At 35.5% G+C, this 23,327-nt stretch overlaps 1 protein-coding gene across 1 annotated transcript; it reads right to left on the bottom strand.

Annotated features, from left to right (window-relative positions):
• Positions 1-1,850: 1,850 nt before the first annotated feature.
• On the bottom strand, positions 1,851-18,590 carry LOC107817226 (putative aspartyl aminopeptidase). The gene is made up of 10 exons (XM_016643015.2): positions 18,272-18,590; positions 17,525-17,612; positions 13,445-13,580; positions 12,929-13,201; positions 11,105-11,252; positions 9,952-10,191; positions 9,294-9,426; positions 8,375-8,556; positions 8,058-8,170; positions 1,851-2,204 (listed from the first exon to the last, which is right to left on the bottom strand). Exons 1-10 carry the CDS (start codon positions 18,476-18,478, stop codon positions 2,099-2,101), a joined length of 1,626 nt encoding a protein of 541 aa, XP_016498501.1. The 5' UTR covers positions 18,479-18,590; the 3' UTR covers positions 1,851-2,098.
• Positions 18,591-23,327: the final 4,737 nt, after the last annotated feature.

The raw sequence follows: 23,327 nt of genomic DNA, 5'->3' as shown, positions 1-23,327 counted from the left end.
AGCCAAATGGAATGTCTGGGAAATGAGGTAAATCTTTTGTGAAATAGATAACTAATATAGTTAAAGGAAAATCATCTTGGAAAAAAAAAAGAAAGCGAAAACTCATAAATAGATGGATCTAGTAATAGAAGATTTGTGGATAGATGAGGTTTATATGGTGCAATTGCGTTAAAAATATATTTTTCTACTCAACCATTTCTTCGGGCGAAAGACGTGTTCCTGATTACTTTATTATCTCATTTGCAAAAGAAAAACGAAACACTTTACTAGTAACCCACTATTGGAAAGCTATCCCAAACATTGGTACATTTGCCTAATTTATTTCCCTTTTCTTTTTATCTTTATCAAATCAATAAACTCATTTTAAGTTTCCTTTAGAACAGTAACAGACCGGAAAACCTTTACAACTTCTTTTGTTGTGCTTTAAATATGATATTTCATATCGTTAAAGAAGTATTTTGGTTAAATAATTAGTTTTCGATATATGAGTACCAAATCTACCACTTCCTTTTATCCTATTCCAGCACCGTCAGAGTTAAAGTTATGCTCATTGGCGTGCATATTTTTATATCATCAGGTTAAATTGACGTAAAAATTCTCTATAAATGTTTGTTTTGCATATGGAAGTCAAAACTTACAGCATCATATTGGGGTTTCTCACATGAATATCCAAATCACAGGTTAGCCTCAGCTGTCTCCCGTGCTCAAGCCTTGCGCAAGCATGTTTGTGTCTGCACCACAAGAGGCAACTTTTTCCACCCTGAGAATGTCTCTTTCTTGGCTTTATTCTTTAACAACCTTATTATTACAAAGCAAAAACCACGTGCAATAGTATTTCCCTATAAGATTAGCCTAACTCTTTCTCACTTTTAAAGCAAAATCTAGCGTCTTATTAGGAAGAGGAAATAATAGGAAACCTTTCTCTTTCCCTAACTTCATGGTTAAAGTGCACTTTGACCTGTGTTTTATATGAGGATAAAGAAAAGTTTGTGGGCTTTGCTGATATGGTAATGAATACTTCTTTATAGTGAACTGTGCTATTCTCGTGTGATTGTTGTCATGTTTATCAATTAGTGTGTACCAAGTTTACGTGCATATGACTATATAAACATATCTATTGTCTCAAACACTGCCCAACAAAATTGATCTTACTCTTAAGGTACTGGCCCTTCAAGTTCATACTAAAACTCAGCATTTTCCTTTCTTTTTAAAAAAAAAAAAAATTCTGTTCTACTTGCTTAACTCAAACCTCAAAGTCTACCAACTGTTAAGAATTGGTGCCTTCAATAAAGTATCATGAAAAAAAGGACCAATTGTTACATTCAATCCTGTCATTGGGAGTTGGTTTGTTTATTAGACCCTTGATTACTAATGACCTCAAGAAAAAGAAAAAAACTAACTACATCTGTTAACACAGAGCCCAGATATACCATTTTATATTCATTACAATTTTTGTCTTCATGCACGATATATGCAATGTTTACTGTACATGGAAGATAGTCTTCTATATTTTCTGCTCTGCCTTGTGTTTCTGTATTGAGGTATACTGATTTTGCTTCACTTTTTTCATGATCAATTCACAGCTATGGACAGAGAGAATTCAGAGCTGTACCTGCGTAACTGTCAGATTATGTGGGAGAATGAGAGGCTGCGGAAGAAAGCTCAACGTCTCAACCAGGAGAATCAAGCTTTGTTATCAGAGCTGAAACGGAAATTAGCAGCTATAAATGCCAAGCGGAAACCTGAATTTGAAGTTAATATGGGTTCCAGTTCTGTCAGCGATCAAATGGAAGCCAACAAACGTCAGGTACTGGAATGAGAGTGATGTTCCAAGTCACTTCCTCCAGGTGTTTGTGAAGATCAAAATCATGAGAATTTTTAATTTGGGTTTTACCAACATTATAGCAATTACAAGGCTATGTGCCAACTAAAACTATTTATTTTTGCATTCGCACCAAAATAATGTACTTTTTTAGTAATCAAATAGTGCTTGCCTAAAAGCTCTATTACCAACTGCACCCCCAACAGAAAAATCAGGAAAAGGATTATGCTATAAGGGGTTGTGAACTAAAAAGCTAGGTTTCTACTTCACCAATTATCAATCCACAATTAACTTCCTGTCTATGCTTGAGAATGTCTGGTAAAATGCCTTGAAGTGCTTGTATGCAATATCAATATCTTCCTTTCCGCATATCTCTCTCACGCTGCAATCGCAGAAAAGTAAAGTCATATTTATCGAATTAGATGACCAACTTAAGGAAGCAGGTGACAAAAGCAAATCTGGCAAACTAGGATGAGGAAGAAGATATAAATGAACAGATTCAAATACTATAGTGTCCCTCAACTCTCAAGTTACATGCGACCATTTCATCATGTCAAACTACCAGAGCTGATGACAGCTTCAAACTTCATAAGTTTATCATCTAGCAGCCTGGCAATTATCTTATACCATAGAGAAATTTTTATTTTGAAAAAGTACACAAACATTCTTAATGGCAAGTTCGCCAAGGTGCCTGGATGTTGAACATCTCGAAAAGAAACAAACCCAACCGTAAAAGAAATAAAAGAAAGAAGACAAAAGCTGTAAAAGAAGACAGAGAAAAAGAGAAGAAAGAAAACGTGGAAAAACAAAAGCTGTAAAAAAAGACAGAAAAAGGGAAGAAAGAAAACGTGGAAAAGTCAAAGTTGGTGTGAAAGAAGAATTCGGCCGGCAATTTGCGGTGGAGCAGGCAAAAATTGCCGTGGAGCTATTCTTCTCTCTTCAATTAATAAAGAACTATTCTTTGTATGGCCGTGGAGTAGGCAAAAATTGCCGAACCACGTAAATCTTGTCTTGTCTTGTGTAATTTGTTGCTTCTCTTTTAAATATTTTTCCCTTCTATTAGCCTGGCACACTTTCCAACAACTGGTATTAGAGCACAGACAGTGTAATTCTGGTATTGGTGCAGGTACTATTAACAAGAATAGTGCGACACTATTGATCATTATTACTAACACTATTCATTAATAGTGATAGTACTATTCACCAATAGTAATTGTTGTCTACCTTATAGAGTTGGGATATTTTTTTCTTACACGGAATAGTATTTGTCGTTACTATTCACAGGCAATATTCGCATAAAATTTTTTTTTGTGAAAAATGGCATCGGAAGAAGTGAATGTTAAGATTGACAGGTTCAATGGCATAGATTTTGGATTCATACAAATAGAGGATTATTTGTACCAGAAAAAATTACACTTACCTCTGAACGAGGTAAAACCAGAGAATATGGCCAAAGCGGATTGGGATCTATTAAATCACCAAGTTTTTGGTGTGATTCGTTAGACGCTAACACGAAATGTGGCGTTTAACATCATTAACGAGAAGACCACTGCACGCCTGATGAATGCGTTATCAAATATGTACAAGAAGTCATCTGCTTCAAATAAAGTCTATTTGATGCGTCGATTGTTCAACTTAAAGATGACAGAAGGTGGATCTGTTACAGAACATATCAATGAGCTTAATGTAATATTAACTCAGTTGAGTTCTGTCAATATAACATTCGATGACGAAGTCAGGGCATTGATTCTACTATCATCTCTACCGGAGAGTTGGTCTGCAACAATAACTGCAGTTAGCAGTTCATCGGGAAGTACCAAACTCAAATTGGATGATATTAGAGACTTGGTTCTAAGCGAAGATATTCGCCAGAGAGAATCAAGTGATTCCCCAGGATCTGCTTTGAATACCGAAAGCAAGGGAGAAGCAGCCAAAGAAGACAAAGTCATGGTCATGGCAGATCAAAGTCAAGGAGAAGAGGGCAATCCAAAAATCGCAAAGACATTACGTGTTGGAATTGCGATAAGCCAAAGAAGAAGAACGATCAATACAAGGATGATAATTCAGCAAATGCAATTGCTGAACAAGTCGGTGATGCACTAATTTGTTGTGCAGTCGAATCTTGGATTCTGGACTCAGGTGCATCCTTTCACTCTACATCATGCAAAGAATTATTGCATAATTATATTGCTGAAAATTTTGGAAAGGTTTATCTAGCAGACGGCGAACCTCTAGACATTGTCGGGAAAGGTGAAGTTCATATAAAGACTTCACAAGGCACGCTATGGAAATTGCAAAATGTCCGACATGTTCCTGGCCTCAAGAAAAATCTGATATCAATGGGTCAGATTCACAGTGAAGGATATACAACAATATTCGATAACGGATCGTGGAAGATAACCAAAGAAAATTTGGTTGTGGCACGAGGCTTCAAGAAGGGAACACTGTATGCAACTGCAATATAGAGAGATACTATAGCAACAATTGATCATAGTCGTGATACAACATTATGGCACCAGAGGCTCGGGCATATGAGTGAGAAGGGAATGAAGTTGTTGGCATCCAAGGAAAAGTTGTCAAACCTAAAGCATGTTGAATTACGTTTGTGCGAAGATTGCATTTACGGAAAACAAAAGAGAGTTAGTTTCTCAAAGGCTGGAAGGACGCCAAAGAAAGAGAAGCTGGAACTAGTGCATACAAATGTGTGGGGACCAGCTTCTGTAACTTCTCTAAGAGCCTCACGCTATTATGTCACCTTCATTGATTATTCCACAAGGTATGGGTTTAATTTCTGAAAAATAAATCTGATGTGTTTGTTGCCTTTAAAAGATGGAAAGCTGAAGTTGAAAATCAGACAAGTCTAAAATTAAAATGTCTGAAGTCTGACAATGGAGGGGAGTATGATAGTCAAGAGTTTAAAGCATTCTACTCTGAGAATGGGATCAGAATGATCAAGACAGTTCCTGGAACACCGGAACAAAATAGCATTGCTGAGAGGATAAACAAAACCCTGAATGAACGAGCCAGAAGTATGAGAATACATTCTGGATTGCCGAAGTATTTTTGGGCCGAGGCTGTTAACACGGCAGCTTACCTCATAAACAGGGGACCCTCTGTAGCACTGAATTTTGAAATTCCTGAGGAGGTATGGACAGGAAAGGAGGTAACTCTCTCACATCTAAAATGTTTTTGGTTGTGTTGCTTATTTGCATGTAAACTCTAATGATAGAGATAAGCTTGATCCTAAAGCCAAGAAATATTTCTTTTTTGGCTATGGTGATGATAATTTTGGTTATCGATTTTGGGATGATCAGAATAGAAAGATCCCAAGACACAGGAATGTCACATTTAATGAAAATGTGATGTACAAAGACAAGCTTGAAGTAGAACCAATTAGCACCAGCAGACAGACATCTGAAACAAATGAGTTAGAAGAAATCTCAGGAAATGAAGTGGCTAGAGAGACTACAACTGGATCTGAAATTGAAAATGCCGAACCAGAAGCCGATTCTGGATCAGAATCAGAACCAGAACCAGAGATAGAATCAGATGGAGAACCAGATCTGGAGTCAGGACTTGAATCAAATTCGGGATCAGTTAATCCTGAACCTACATTAAGGAGATCTAAAAGAGTCACGAATGCTCCAGATAGGTTAATTCTCTCTATCCACTATTTACTTCTGATTGATGCCGGAGAACCAGAGCATTTTGTTGAAGCAATGCAGGTGATAAGCTCTGATAAGTGGAAGCTAGCCATGAAAGAAGAGATGAATTCTCTTCAAAAGAATAAAACATGGATACTTACAGTGTTACCAAAAGGAAAGAAGGCATTGCAAAACAAGTGGGTGTACAGGGTCAAGTAAGAGCATGATGATAAGAAGAGATACAAAACACGATTAGTAAAAGGCTTTCAGTAGAAGGAAGGGATTGACTACACCGAGATCTTCTCTCATGTAATCAAATTAACTATTATCAGGTTGGTGCTAAGTAATATAGCTGCAGAAAATTTGCATTTAGAGCAGCTATATGTTAAAACTGCTTTCTTGCATGGTGACCTTGAAGAAGACATCTACATGAAGCAACCCAAAGGTTTTCAAGTTTCTGGTAAAGAAAACATTGTGTGTAAGTTGAAAAAGAGTTTGTATGGTTTGAAACAAGCATCCCGGCAATGGTACAAAAAATTTGATGGATTCATGCATAATAATAGTTTCACACGATGTGAGATGGACCATTGTTGTTATATCAAAAATCTTGATAAATCCTATATCATTTTACTGTTGTACGTTGATGATATGATAATTGCAGGATCTAGCATAAATGAGATCAACGGGGTTAAGCAACAACTGGCGAAGGAGTTTGAAATGAAAGACTTAGGACCAACTAAGCAAATGCTTGGGATGAGGATTAGCAAAAACATCTCTGAAGGAACCTTAAAATTGTCTCAAGAAAAATACATACAGAAGGTACTAAGCAGGTTCAGTCTTCATGATGCAAAGACCAGAAGCACTCCACTCGGAAGCCATCTTAATTTGTCGAAGGACCAATCATCTAAGACAGATGAAGAAAGGAAGTACATGTCCAAAGTTCCATATGCTTCAGCAGTAGGAAGTTTGATGTATGCTATGGTTTGCACTAGACCTGACATAGCCCATGCAGTTGGAGTTGTCAGTAGATACATGTCAGATCTAGGAAAGGAGCATTGGGAAGGTGTAAAATAGATATTGCGATATCTCAAAGGCATATCAGGTATGGCACTTTGTTTTAAAAGGAACAATATTATCTTACAAGGTTTTGCTGATGCAAATTTAGGCGGCGATCTGGATAGTCGAAAAAGTACCACAGGCTACGTGTTCACCTTGGGTGGTACTGTTGTTAGCTGGATGTCCAAACTTCAGAAAAGTGTTGCTCTATCTACCACTGAAGCAAAGTACATGGCAAGCTCAGAAACTGAAAAAGAGATGATTTGGCTCAAGAATTTTCTTAAAGAGCAGGACAATTGTGAGCTTTTCAGCGATAGCCAGAGTGCAATTCATCTTGCCAAAAATCCAGTATTTCATGCAAAATCAAAGCACATCCAGTTGAGGTATCATCATATCCGAGAGTTGATAAGTGAAGAAACTCTTTCCCTGCAGAAGATACCAGGATCGAAGAACCTGCCAGACATGTTGACCAAAGTTGTCGGTGTTGACAAACTGAGGTTGTGCACCGCCTCAGTTAGCCTTCAAGATTGATAATGTGAAGGCGCCACCAGAGAATAGCAAAATTTTTTTTTTATTTAATTTTCTTTCTTGATGTATATGGGTTTGAGCCTTTGAGGGGGAGATTGAAAGGAACAAACCCAGCTGTAAAAGATATAAAAGAAAGAAGACAAAAGCCGTAAAAGAAGACAGAGAGAAAAAGAGAAGAAAATGTGGAAAAACAAAAGTTGTAAAAGAAGACAGAGAAAAAGGGAAGAAAGAAAACATGGAAAAGTCAAAGTTGGCAGGCTGCAAATGTGAAAGAAGAATTCGGCGCGCAATTTGCGGTGCCGTCTTCTTCGTATTCACATTCGCTGAAAAATTTCTTTCAGCAGATGTTTGGCCTATAAATTGGCATCCCCTCCTTCAGTTGTAAATTATCCCTCAACTTCTTCTTTCTCTTCAATTAATAAAGAGCTATTCTTTGTGTGGCCATGGAATAGGCAAAAATTGCCAAACCACGTAAATCTTGTCTTGTATTGTGCAATTTATTGCTTCTCTTTTAAATATTTTTTCCTTCTATTAGCCTGACACGCTTCCCAACACATCTATCTTTTTGGAAACTCCAAAAAGTAGTGCATATCACAACTTATCACTACTTGCACTGTAGAACAAGCATTGCAGCTTGATAATATAGATCATTCTGCCGAGAATATGGGCTCAAGCAAAATTTTATGTCAGATGATGCATGACAATAAAGTAAGCTAGTTATAGACTGCTGCCCCTATCCCATCTTGGGTAAAACAATTTTACTGGAACTAAGAGTAAGGAAATTTTTTTTTTGCTTTAAGAAGTGTGTTAATAGTACTTGAGATTGGAACTAAGAGTAAAGCAATATTTTTTTTGCTCTCAGAAATTTGTTAGTATTACGTTCTGCCTAATGGAAAGTTGGAAACTACTGACTGGTGTATAACCAATTTCCAAAAAAAAGTGGAAGAGAATTCTAGGAAATTACCGTGTAGCACAACATTGAATGGAAATAGTACATAACTAGGTACCTGTGCATGGATAGCTGAGCAATACCACAATCAACAGTACGAATTCCAACTCCTGAAGCAAGTATCGGACCTATAGTTGATCCACATCCCATATCATTTCGCACCACAAAGTCCTGTAAGGAGTTAAAGGAATAGTTATCATTTGCAGCATTAACACAAAGGATTTGAATCCTTAATAGAAGTTATACATTGACTCCTGAACAAGAGAAAGATGGGGAGTCAAGGAATAGGTCAAGTCATGGCTTCCGTTCCCTCTTCCTATTTCTTTGATGGTTTCCAGTTCATTTATGCTAAAGCACTTGGAAGATGAAAATCACCTGTGTCGGAAGGCTGTGGAGTCTTGCAACTTCTTTAAAAAGAAAAGAGGTAACTCCACTCGTGGCATAGCGTTGATTTGCATTATGCTTGATTACAAGCCCCTTCTGTAATTCAGGACGATGGTGCTCCTCATGCTTATCCACAAAATTAGGGTGAACTCCATGAGCCATATCAGCAGACACTGTTATTTGAATGAGATACTAGACATAAGTTTCACATGAGATGTAGAGGAGAAAATAATGTGATTTGACAAGAATGCTGGAAACTGATTTTCATTCTGTATGTTATGACATCACAAGTTATTTGCATGTTAGACCCCATAAATTCTAGTAGAACCTATTGACAAGGAGAATGATGTCCTACTTGGCTGGTTTGTATCACACTGCAATCACATTTGCCTTTCTATGAAGGAACAAGTTTCGAGGAACTCTTTAGACCTTCTAGTTACATGAAACGGGAGAAACTCCATCCTTAAGCAAAGGCTAGTAGATTTCTCAATAAATTAGTTAATGAAATGCACTCGTCAGGGGAAAGCCTCAGTACGGACACTTAGTCAGTCCATAGAGCATATAGTGTATACAAGTTAAGATAAACTCAAATAATGAATGTATTAGTTTTTCTTCAAAAGACAATTGCTAATACACCTTTGCATGTATTCAGATTGATATGTTCAGTAAATGAAACTGAAGAGGCGTAAACTTAACAGGGCCCAATATTGAATTTACTGCCTTTTCAAAGAATCATGTAACGTAACAACCTTTCACATTATATTGTCTTATTTTGAGCTGGGATCAATTGCATTACTGCTGAACAAGGCGAGGATTTTCCACATAGGAAAGGTTTGAGAGTACAAACAGGAGTAGCCAGTCATATACAAACACTTATCTGAAGGCCACAGACATATCAAGAAAAGAGTACCAAGAAAAGAGTGGCGAATCGCGCGGGCAAAATCAGATTCTCCAGCAGACTGATGACTTAGGCAGTGAGTTATTCGTCTCATTGCCTCAAACATAGTTGGCGCACCAGCTCCTTGATATGAATCTGAACCAACCTAAAGTCTTGGTGGAGTTAGACCTCATGCTTAAGTATGGGAAACTGAAACAAGGAATATCAGTTCATTCAAAGTTCAATTTCAAGCTGAACTTGACTGATTAAATTAGGAAATTTCGAAACAAGTAAGAGACTGACAAACTTTCTGGTTTTCATTTTCTTGTTTTTTGGGGGGAAAATGTAAAAACAGCTTAGAAAGAGGATATAGAATAGTTTAAAAGAGCTTGTAAAGACGATTCAGATTACTGCTAACCGGTCTTTATTGCTTTTGTGCTCACTTGGAACATTTGACACACATGAAAAAATCGATCGACATCAAACAAGTATTTTCAAGACAAAAATTTGGTCTGCGATAAGCAAAAATACTTCTTAGTTTGGAATATTCTAAAATTTAGAAATTGAACAAGGACTGATCTGATGTTCCCCAGAATCTACCTCTCATCTAAGAGTAGCATTTGTAGAATGCAGAAGAAAATAATTTAAGGAAACCACTGCTAGAACTTTCAGACTGAGCAATACTACGTACCTCTTCATTATCAAAAAGAGCAATCATCCGAATTGCATGCTCATTTGATAAATCTTCGGGCAAAGCACATGAATCAACCAGAGCTCTCAAACCACAAAAGCTTGACGCAAGATTATCCAATCTTCCAGAAAATATGAACTCATTATTTGCACCTCCAAGGCAGCTAGGTTGGGTATCACAAAGATTTAACTCAACACTAACTATGTCGTCAATTTTACAGCTTAGCTCATCTGACAAGATCTGCGATCACAGAGGAAAATATCAATGTTCATATCCAGTAATCCATAATGTATTCCTTCTCCATCATTCCCTTGTGTAAATAATGTAACAAATTCTAGATGTTGGAAAATAAGATGGAAGAACAGAAAAGCAGTACACTCATCATATAAATGAGATGTGTAACAAATTTCATGGCTTTCAGTGCTGCTACCACTAACGCAAGCAAACTAATATAAATAAGGCATTCTGATAAACATGCATGTGACAATAATAGCAACGTGATCTACCAAGAATCAAAAATCAATACAGGTTCTAGCTTTTCCATCGGCTAAAGTATCGTTACTAGACATTTAAATGCGTTTGTTTTTGGAGACTACTAGAAGCTAAAGCTCTGTGTTTCCAGTTGGTTATCCTAGAAATGAATGATATTTCGATCCCCAAAAGCTTGAGCCTATAAATAAGCTCATGACAGATAACTTTCCCTTACAAACAGATAAAGAATCAGCTTCGCGGAAAAAGTGTTACACCTACACATCTTTGGCACAAAAGAGCCTTCAACCTCTGACATTCAGCTACCTATCTTGATCATTTGTTTGATACATTATTTTAATATTCTCAACACAGTGTCTCTTACATGCTGTCCAATATACTACAGTTTTTCAAAACAAATCTTGATTAGAAGCAACATAGAAAGAGCAGGTTAAAGCATTCACAGTGTTTGACCAGGGAATGAAATAATGAGGAACCCATCTATCAGTCTACATTCTATAGTTAATAATATGATCAGATAAGTCCAGGAAAAAATTCAGGAAAGGAGTTTCTCTTTTTGGTTGTCAGTCAAAATCTTCTTTACATATCTATGGATTGACCACCCCAACCTAGAAAATTTCCTGGACTATAGGTCAGATTTAGTGAAAATAATATAAACAATTACCTGCAGAAGGAGTTGATGATGAACATCTTTTGAAGAAGACACATTACTTTTCTCTGTGGAATCAGCAGTTGCATTCTCTGTCTTTGTTGCCAGTAGTGGAATAAGTTGAGTCTCAAGGTTTGGCTTAAAACCATCCTGATTCACAGTTCTACATGCCAGGAAAATTGGACAGGGCAAAGGAGATATCAGCAAAGCCTTCAAGCAAACAAACACTACAGAAAAATGCTTGATTGCCGTTTATCTTGTGGTGAAATAAATTAAAGATCATTGACAACTGTCGTATTTCAAAAAAAATAAAAAATCATTGACAACTGTCACTGATAATTGACCAGTTAGACAAAACATAAATCAAAAGAGCTCCTCCATCAAGGTTACCCTTTAATCTTTATATTTTGTTATTGATGTTTGTCAATCTAAAGAAGATAGCCTAACCTTAAAAAGGAAGCTATGTTTAACAATACTCCAGTACTTCAGGAAAAAAACCAACTTATGAGTATAAAAGTGATGCTACTAAAACAAGATTCCCTTTCAACTAATAACATCTGATGAACAAGAAGGCTGAAATGAGTTTGGGAAAAGGATTAAAAAAAAAATTCTTTCTATTATGAGTTTACTAGTGTTAGAAAGACAAAATTCGGAAGCTAGTTTAAACATTGCAATAACTGGGACCAAAAACTAGACATTTTTGGAGAATTTTAGTCGGTTTCAGACTTCCAAACTTTTGAAAACATAAAAACAGAAGAGGAAAAGGCAGTTGCCTTCTATTCGGAGAAGAAATTGCAAGTTATTGTTCTCATTGTGCCACCGATGTAGGACTATCTGAACGTACAATAAGCATGAATGAAACTTTTATACCAGTTACAGTAGCTAGTGTGCTTTTAAGAGCACAGATCTTTATCGGCTGCTTTGCACAAAAAGGATTGCATAATAAACCAAAGAACGGCCTTATCCCCCAAAATAATAATAATAATAATAATAAATAGGCTAAGAACAAATTAATTTTTGCTGGACGAGATGTTAGTTAGACCGTGTCTCTTCTTAGTAAGGTGATTTTTTGAGCTAGTCAGCATGGAAAGGAGGAAATATGTCTGCACTTTGAGATAAATACTTGAGCTTTCAAGGGCACTGAGACACACTTGGGTTCGCGAGCAACCATTAACACTCCTTAATTCGGAAGCTCATGGTAGATATTCAAAGATTGACCTCTAAAGTCTTTGTAAGAAGTTCTATCAATAAAAGAGAAGCAACGACACATGCTATGTGATCCAACAATTTAAGTAGGGCTTAACTTTGACTTAAAATACTCGTATATCCACAAGATTTCAGATTTAAGTGCTTAAAAAAATTGCTATTTGTCTTGGACCAATTAATCTTATTTCGTGTAAAATTTAGATCAAGTACAAACATAGGTCATTTCTGGGAGAAAGCTATTCAAATTTGCATGAATATTCCCATCCATGTTCTAAACACATATTGACACATTAATGGACCAATTTAAGCATAACGTTGATTATTGATTTATCGTTTTTCCCAAATTCAATTTCCTCTACCACGTGTCATAGGGAAAGAAGGATGAAGTTAAAAATAAGAGAATTTGACTCTCAAACTTGATCATGCAGGAGTTATCAGCTTCAGTTTCTTATTGTGTTTGTTCTCTGTGCAATTGATTTGTGGTCTCAAAGCAATAACTTAGATGGTAGATGATATCAAGAAATAAGGATCATGTTTACCTACTCAAGAATGTAAAAGCGCCCTCACCACAAACAGAGAGCAGGAAAAACTATGAGGAAAAAAAAAAGGAAACTTCAGCGAAAAGCAACTGACCGATTAAGATGAATAGCCAACGTAGGCACTCGCAAGAGAGGCCTCGTTATTTTCACAAGCCTGTGCAGAAAGGAACCATCATCAGCTCTTAGAATAACCCTCCCAGCTACACTCAAATCCCGATCAAACCAAGTGTGCCATAACCCACCACCATATAATTGCACATTGACCATAAGATAGCCAGATTTGGTCGATGCTGACTTTGGCTTTAGTTTTAAACATGGGCTATCTGTGTGAGCAGCAATCACGTGAAAGCCATTACCAATAGAATACCTGCAAAGCTAATTCATATCTCTGATTAAACAACATAAGAAAATATTCCTGAAGAAGAGGAAAACGAAATGGTTGGATGAGAGTAATATTGTTTAGAGAGGCTGCCCTTGATATAACTGGTGTCTAATTGCAGAACATTCCATTTTTTAATTTGGTTTCTACAGGCTCATATATGTAAGGAGCATTGCATGACTAGTTAGCAATTGTAATGTAACCTTTAGGAGGTATGTAGTGTTTGCTCACTTCTTTCCAATGGCAAATGCAACCAAAGAGGACATGTTCCGTGTAAAGAAATAGCGCCCACCAGGCTGCAGATCCCATTTCTCATTTTCTTTCAGCAGATGAAATCCAGCGGCAATTAGTTGCCTTTTTGCTTCAGCTATCATAAAAAAGAAAGAACACATGTTAAATAGCGTGCAGGTGAAAGCAGAAGTCTGAATTGACTGCAACAAACCATAAACACAAGAACTCTGTTTAAGAGATCTGTACACTCCCCATACATGTCCGAACACAGAAAATGCAGCTTTCGCACCAAACCAAAGTTCAAACATTGCTTCCAATTTCCAAAAAATCTCAATTGATTGACTGCCTAAGTTTCACCCACGTAAAAGAATAAATTTCATGCAGCTCAAATTAACATATACTGTTGCTTGAAGAATAATCAACCCAGTCGCCAAAAACTAATAATTTGAGAAGCATCCTGTGAAATGAGGTAAGCTCATTTTCAATAGAAAGAATCATGCAAAAGAAAATGGTGAACACTACGAGAAAAATAGCTTTGTTTATCTTAAATGCCCAATCAACTTATGCAACAAATTGTATGCTCTATTTATGATATTGTCATAAAAATGACATCATGGTGGCTACAAAATCACAGCTGAACCAGATAAAGACGCTAAAAGAAAACATAACAAACAACTTTCTCAGCTATCGAACTTGTTTAGTAGATACACCACTCAAGTCATCAATCGCCATTAACAAACCAGGTTTGTCTCCTACATTTCTTACTCTCCTGCCTTAATCATCTTAGCTCTGCTGTCTATCCTATTTTAACACGTATCTGATCAAAACAACTAAACAAGTCCAAATACAAAATTCAAAACCTTTTGAAAATTCACAAACTTCAAGACCTGTGATGTGAATTGTGAACCCAGGTCCTTAAAAAAGGCAGAGGAGCATCAAGGATGCATGGTTTAATTTTATACACTTTTCTGACTATGTCCCTTTGCTATATCAGATGTCACAAAAATAATGAGACATGTGGATACGTGCACAGCATATTGTCCTATACATGTCCACCACGCATAGTGGAGACGTAAACTTTATGCACTTCCACAACTTGATAAATCAAATAATATTGAATAGCATAAATATTGTGAAGCAAATAATAACCGGATAACAAATGAAAAGTACTAACCAGAATTAAACAGCCAATAATTTACATTGTAACAAATTTTATACATAATCTTGTAAACCAATGTTATATAGGAATCAACTAGCAGATATTACTTATAACTAAGTTCTGTGAAAGCAAGGTGATATAGATAGATCATAGACAATGCACCAACACAAAAGGCAGAAATAAGATAATGTGGAAAAGTAAAAAATGCAATAGATCTGAAAGGAGGATGGCCCATAAAGGACGCAGTCATAAGTTTAGATCAAATTAGGAAGAGCGAGAACACCTACTCCAAATGTTTGGAGAATAAAAGTTTAAGACAGTCTAAATTTATTGGTACACTGTGGGGTGTGAGTTCACATGCTCGTTGAGGGAATTACAATGTCGTGATTGTTTATGCGGTGAATAATAATAGGTATTGTTGTACAGTAAATAATAATTTAGGGACTGTTATGCAGTGACTAATAGTAATACAGAGAATATTATGTAGGGATTACCTACTTTAAGGGCATTTTGGTCTTTAAACACTCATCTATGTTTTGCTAATAGTATAATTTTGTTCCAAATTCTATCTCACACAAAATAGTACACAGATTCCAGCATAACTTTTTGAGAAAGATTTTTTTTCTTTTTGGAGTAAGCAGATTCCTGCATAACTTAATGCAAGTATTATTTAATATGGTCAACCAGACATTGTATTAATTATGCGAAGAATATATTTTCTTATACTACTAACTAAACGTTGCATTAATTATGTGGGGATTGTTTTCTGTAATCCTCCAACCAAACACTGTCTTATTCTACGCAAGATTTTATGTTAGGATTATTTTACCTAAACCAAACAAACAAAAGCTCTAACGTTTTAAAATAGGATAATAAAACGTATGTACAATTGCTCATTATCAAAAAAAGAAATTTCACACGCAATTGCTTAATTTAGTTAGAGAAAAGAATTAAGAAAATTAATTTAAGTCATTAGTACATGCAACATTTTCCAATAAGAAAATTTGAGACCAAGAACTCAAGAGACTTGTGATGCTATAAAAACACCTTGTCAGATATTAATGCAGCTGCTTGATCATGTCACCTGATCCATGCCGTGGTACTAATTTACTTCTCTCACTGGGTTTATTTACTTGTGCCATTTGCTGTGAGGTGTTTTTGTCGTCAAGTTAGTAAAGGGAAGACTATATTAAAATCTAGGAGACTGCTCCCCTTGTCCTTATTCTCATGAACGTGAAAGGAGAGGAAAAAAGAAGCTTCCTATGGGACTACCAACACTGCTTAAAAAGCGGAAACTTCACCTATTAAATGCTTTGTATTTATGCATGTATTTGTCATGATAGCATGTCCTACATTTCTATCGCTATTGGAGAAATTATCTTTGCTATAAAGACTACTATTTGCCCTCCTTTCTACATGATGCACCTTATGAAACAACATCGACATAGTGCAATAGCAGTTATTCACCTATAGTGCATCTATTTTTTCACGGTAAGCAGGTTAGTTTTGATTAGAGAAAAGACAGAACACAAATGAAAGGACTTTGATTACTACGTCAAAGTGCAATATAAAACTATGTCTAAAGCATTCATGGAATCTATAGAAACTAACTAAACATCTACACTTTCTGTTAAATGACCTTACTGTCCTGAGATCATTTAACAAAATTCTTCGAACTCTCAATTAAAGAATTTTCGGCGACAATCTTTTCTTTCTTCACCTCATTTTACCTTTCATTTTCCTTGACACATCCAGACCAAGTTGTAAGCATGGAGTCCCCTTACCCCATCTTAGACGAAGGACCCTTCTTTTGCCTTTATTCGTCAAAACTTTATCCTTCAATAATTGGTTATCCATGTATTGATTTGGCAGCATCTTTTTCATTAAATCCAATATGGAATTCTTGCATAGAGTGAATCTCTCAATTAAAGTCATCAAAATTGGGATTATAGCGATCAGCAGAGTGTCAGAGAACCCTTTCTCATGCTCAAGAACAATTCTACTGGCTGAACTTCCAACTTTGTTATAAGATATATTTTGATGAAAAGAAGTATACGGTGCTTTAATTTAACACTATTGTGCATTGCCTCACCATGAAGCATCCAATCTTGGAGGTGGTTGAGAATTGAGATTGAACAGGTGTCCGAATTTGCATAACCAAAGTTGATAAATACCAGCGCTATCTATCATTAGAGACAACTACCACTAACTTTCACCTATGTTAATAACTTTCTATATAATTACCAAGTTTTGTGATTGACCAAGTCACAAAATGTAAAATTAGTCCAAAAGTGTTTTCTTCTTTAGCTTTCTGAAAAAGGTGCATATTGCCCATAATCACTACTCTGAAATTAGTCATAAGTAACCTACTCATTTGCTATTACATTTGGCATGAAGACTTATGGCTGCAAAATTTGGAAGACAGTCACTTTTTAGTAAAAAAACTTAATTGTGCTTATCTCATTCCATCTTTGCTCCGAACTCATAACACCAAGAGGAAACATTTCCATTTTAAGGCAATCTTCTCAAACTTCCCCGCACTTCGTTTCGAGCTCAACTATTGTGTGGTTATGCATGAATTTGGATTTTATAGAGGAAAATTAGGAGATAAAAATGCACAACAAGAAAAGCACGGTCAAACCTCAAGTCCAAACCAGTATAGTGTTTTCCTTACCACTTTCCCCCAGTAAGCAACATTCATTGTTCCTTTTCCTTAATTACATTACAAAGCAATATACATTGTTCTAATTCGCGTACTTTGCTATTTGGTCCAAACAAAAAATGCTAGCAAATGTAAGATGCATTAGAGTGTGAATATCCATCTTGATGGTCACAAATTAAAAACTGCAGTCAGAGACTAAAGAATGGCAACTTAATACAAACACAATACAACAACAAGTTGCGCCTTCAGGAATATATACCTGTAGCATGAAACTGAGTCCATGACTCATTCAGATAGTCTAACAGGTCGCCAACAATTGATGTACTCGATTCAGAACTTTCAGCACTCTGCATTGCAATTAAGGTATAGGTTAACAACATCTTTTGGTAAAAAACAACTGCTGCTGCCTGCTGTTGATAGATGTTAGCAAATACTCTCTCTGTCCCAATTTGTTTGCCACATTACTGTTTAAAGAGTCACACCATTCTTTTTTCAGTTAACAAATAGACCTTTTAACTATGACTTTTCAAGTATTTTTTTAAGAAATTTCAGTTATATAAAATTGTGGTTTACAGCATTTTTATGTAATAAACATATGCTTTTATTAAATATTAAATCATATCTGAATTCACACCAAAATTAGATGAATTGACTCTCAATTCTCAAACCAAAATTATATTACTTGACTCTCGCACGGAACTACGTTATTTTAAATTTAAAAATATTAATAAAAATTGATATTCCAACTCACAAAAAAATTACTTGAATCACCAACTCTCTCACTATGAATCATGCCATTTCTTAATAGAAGAAAATGTTAAAATTTTGATATTGGAGTTCACACCCAAAATATTAGGCGAAATTGACGTATTTATTTACAGTATATTAGTGAATTTTAACCTGCAATAGTAGACTAAATTTCCATTTTTACCAGTTTACCAACAAATGCTTTATAATTACCTAATAAATGATTTTAGTGTAAAAAAAATTAGGAAATAGAAATGACCTCTGGAATTGAGCCGGAGGTGGAGCACAGAGGTGATGTGACGGCTGAGAACTTACGGAAATGAATGCGGTAGGGATTATTGACGTTGGGGACATTAATGGAGAAACGCGGTGATGAGGAGTGAGGGAATTTTGAGAGAAGTACTGAAGGTTTGGGGAATGGATATGGTTGTAGGAATTGGAATCGAGCTACGGCGTTGGCCGCCATTGTCGTGTGAAACACTACAACTATCTGGACCTATTTGAAGGATTGGGCTAAAAGACCAGGATTAACAATAAAATATTACTCCATTTTACCTTTTTAAATTTATTAATTTCTTCTAATCATTTTTTAAGGGCAAATTTGTAAAAGCATATGTCTAGAACTCCATTATTGGGCTTATTTTCTTATTTTTCAAACATAATGGAATTTCACTCGAGTATTTTTATCCGTAAAAATACACATTTGAATCTCCTTTATTTTGGCTACTAAACTTTTATTTGCCCAAAAATCATGGAGCTCTAGACAATAAGAAAAAGTACACCATTGAAATAATAATTGGTGCATAAATAAGATACAAAAAGAAACTCATTGTTAGAACTCCATTATTTTAACTAAAAAATTAATTTGTCTAAAAAATAATTGACCACTAGGAGGAAAATCTCCATTTTACATATTTGGCTTGAACAATGTTAGAATAAATATTAATTGCATAAGAAGAAAAAAGTCTCTTAATATACACTTGGAATTCTATTATTTTGGTTAAAACCTTTTATCTAGCAAAAACCAATAGAGTTTCAGTCAAATATTTTAGTAATAGATTTGGTCCGAAAATAAATACACAGCTAGAATAAATAACAATTGCAACTAAATGGGGGAAAAATACATAGTCGAGGTAAAATATGTGATATATTAAAAGAAATAAAAAGAAATACACAATTAAAATAAATAAATTTATTATATATAACTATGTTGCAATAGACGATTGAAGAGTACCCCACAACTAAAATAAATATATTATTATATATTTCTCCACTCACATACTCTTGAAAGAAGTATGTATTCACACTCTTTGCCACAATAGCATCGAGGGTGAATGCTATCAAGCTTTCAAATTCAGGGGTTAATTAGGATAAAAGATAGTTTAGATATTCGCCGAATAAACGGTATCAAGTTTAGGAGAGGTCACGAGGTATTATGCCTTGATTTTATAGATAAATGTTTGTATTTGAGAGAAGTAATTATTTATATTCAATAATAAGTATGAATCAAGAATCGGAATCTAAATTAATGATCTCGAGTCAAGCTCCTTGACTCTTTTACTTTTGATAAAACTCTTTGATTATTAGTTTTAATTTTAAGATTTCCATTGATTTTTGATTTAGGACTTTAGAAAAACATATAAAAATTATATTATTCCACTTTAGTCAATAAGAAATTTAGACCTTTTCCATGTTTATTTTATTTTTTTAATGGCTCCATTCGTAAAAAGGGCAAAGTGAACCTTTAGCAAATCACATGAGCGATTATGTGCCAATTTCGTAATAGTAGGGGCAAAAAAAGGATTTTTACTTGGCTATACTATAATAGAAACTTATTTACATATGTTCTCTATGTTTTGTAAGTTTTAATAAGTATCTAGGTTTTTCTTACAAGCTGTATATATTGCTCCTTAAAAGGCTCACACCACAATATCAATTAAGAGATTCAATTACATCCTTTCCTTTTTTTTATTCCCCCTCTCCTCTTCTCTCTCCTTTTTTTTACATCAAAATCTCTTAATATATGCCAATCTCCATCTTCTATCTTCCCACCATTAACGACAACTTTATATTATTAAAAAATTATCAATTGTATCGTTCTTTGTTGGGAGACTAGACAACACTAAAAATGAAGAAATATTCGAGAATTGTATTATAATTGTATGATAAGTATCATAATTATTTTTGCATTGTATCAGACACATCAATGTATAAAACGTAGTTATATCATGCTTGTATCACAATTGTACATAATTTGTATATGGTACATTAATACACAAAATAATACTTGATACAATATTAGTAAATTAATATACAATTATCATATATTTGTGATACAGAATGTGAAATTCGTCACGAACTCACAACTGCTCATAACAATATACAATGAATATATATTTATCATGCATTTGTAATACAATTGCTTCAGCAATTATGATACATGTACAATTATAATACAATCGTGATACATTTCTGAAAATTGTGATATAATTATGATCTTCATATTCTTCAAATTTCAATCATTGCATTAAAAATATAATATAATCATATTATAATTGTATTAGTGTTGTATCAAGTATTGTTTTAGGTATTGATGTATCATATACAAGTCACATACAATAAAGATTTTAGAAATAAAGAAAACAAGATTCAAAACATACCCACAACTTGATTCTAGAGCAATATTCTAAATTTCGTCTACATTGTATCAATAAGAAATATAAATTTTGGGTGATTAGTAAACAACAACAACAACCCAGTAAAATTCTACTAATGGGGTATAGGGAGGGTAGTATATACGCACACCTTACCCCTACCCCGAAGGAGTAGAGAGGCTGTTTCCGAAAGACCCCCGGCTCAAAAAACAAAAAGACAAAAGGACAAAAAGGGAGACAATATTAGTATCGCAACAAAAATCATAGGATAAATAGGAACACCATGAAATCCAGAAGAAAGATGCAAAGCAAATGGATTTTGGGTGATTAGTAAGAAAGAAAGAAATTAGATTTGAAAACATTTGAAAAAGGAAAAGAATCGAAAATTTTATGTGTGTGCGTGTATGTGTGTGTGTGGGGGGGGGGGTGTTATAAAAATAAAAGAGATATTTTGGGTGATTATTAAGAAAGAGAGAAAATAATGTTGACATCATTTGGAAAGAAATTGTGATAACCCAAAAGGTCATCTTATATTTTAGAACTCGATTCTGCGCTCTTAAGCCTTAAAAATCTCATTTTTACCCTCCTCAATTTGCGTGCGCAATCCGAACGTGTTTCCGAAAAGCTTTTATGTTGAAATTTGATGAAAATAAGAATTTTTACCTTAAAAGTTAATTTTATTTGACTCCGGTCGACATTTTTGGTAAACGAGCCCGGATCCGTATTTTAACGGTCCCGGTGGGTTTCGTATCAAAATATGGGATCTGGGCGTATGCCCGAAATCGAATTCGGAGGTCCCTAACTCGAGTTATGAATTTTTGATGAAAATAAAAAGTCTGAAAATTAATTATTTTTAAGAATTGATTGATATTTGGCATTGTTATTATCGGGTTCATATTTTAGTTCCGGAGCCCGGTACAGGTTCATTACAATATCTAAGACTTGTCTGTGAAATTTGGTGAGCAATGGAGTCGTTTTGACGTGATTCGGACGTCCGATGGTAAAGATAGATATTTTAAAGTATTCTTAAGAATTTTATTTGATTTGGTGCTAAATTCGTAGTTCTAGGTATTATTTTGACGATTTGATCACGCGAGCAAGTCCGTATGATATTTTTAGACTTGTACGCATGTTTGGTTTGGAGCCCCGAGCGCTCGGGTGAGTTTCGGATAGGCCACAGGATATTTGGACTTTGGAAAATCTGATTTTCTGCAGATTCTGGTGTTCTAGCATGTCCTTCTTAGCGTTAGCGAAGGTACTCTCGCGAACGCAAATAGTAAATTGGTCAGGCTGAGATTTCTTCTTCGCGAACGCGAAGGCATAGTCGTGAACGAGAAGTGATGGGGGATTTACCCTCCGCGAACGCGACAGGCTCATTGCGAACACGAAGCACCTGGGGACCTGGGGGAGGGTTGGTCGTTCCTTCATCGCGAACGCGAGCAATGTCTCGCGAACGCGAAGGCCAAGGGGGAATAACCATCGCGAACGCGAGCAAGGTCTCGCAAACGCGAAAGCTTGGCAGCCGATACTCTTCGCGAACGCGACAGTGGCCTCGCGAACGCGATGCACATTGTCGCCTAGTACTTAACATAATCCAAAAACGGGAATAGGCCAATTTTCCACCTTTCATAAAAACAAACTGGCTAGAGGCAATTTTCAAGAGTTATTTTCTTCCTCAAAGTGTTGGTAAGTGATTCTAAACTATTTTCTTTCTATTACCTATTACATTTTATGAATTATCAACCTAAAATCTAGACTTTTCATTGTAGAATTAGGGGTTAGGGTAGAAACTAGGAATTTCAAAATTTTGGGGATTTAGACCTCAATTTGAGGTCGGATTCCAAAACTAATTATATATCCGGGCTCGGGGGTGAATGGGTAAATGGATTTTGGTCTGAACCTTAGGATTCGACCAAGCTGGGCCGGGGTCGATTTTCGTCTTTTTGGAAAAAAAATTAGAAAATCTAAATTTATGCAATGTAAATGATTCCTTTAGCAATATTTGATACTATTGAGTTATTTTTAATAGATACGAGTGATTTGGAGGTGAATTCTAGAGGAAAAGCTATAATTGAGAATTAAGTGGCCTTCGGAACGAGGTAAGTATCGTGGTTAACCCTGACTTGAGGGAATTAGGAACCTCATATTATTTGCTATGTGAAATTCATGTGAGCGACGTATATGTGAGGTGACGAGTACTTATGCGCCGCCAATTTACCTGTTTTCCATGTTTCTCACGTTTTTCTTATATTGTCTCTTTCTCATGCCTAATTGCTACAGGTTTAGTCTGATGTTGTTAAATTAATCGTTCTTATCATGTTTACGGATCTTCTGGTAATAATTGAGTATTTATTTCGAAGTTGAGATTGATATTGTGGAATCAAATATTGAAGTAAAGCTTGTACTTGTTATTCTATCTTCCGGTTGTTATTTATTCATTGTATTATGGTAAGGGAGAGTGTAAAAGCACTAAGGGTGATGACGTGCCATGTTATGAATGTAAAAGCACGAAGGGTGATGCTGTGCCATATTGTGAGTGTTAATGCACGAAGGGTGATGTCGTGCCATGATATGAGAGTTAATGCATGGAGGGTGATGTCATGCCGTTTTCATTGTTTTCATGGTGGGATTGAGAGTAAAAGCACGAAGGGAGGTGCCGTA

The sequence above is a fragment of the Nicotiana tabacum genome, chromosome 13 (assembly GCF_000715075.1).
Source record: "Nicotiana tabacum cultivar K326 chromosome 13, ASM71507v2, whole genome shotgun sequence".
Taxonomy (NCBI): Eukaryota; Viridiplantae; Streptophyta; class Magnoliopsida; order Solanales; family Solanaceae; genus Nicotiana; species Nicotiana tabacum.
This window is presented reverse-complemented; position numbering and strand designations above follow the sequence as displayed.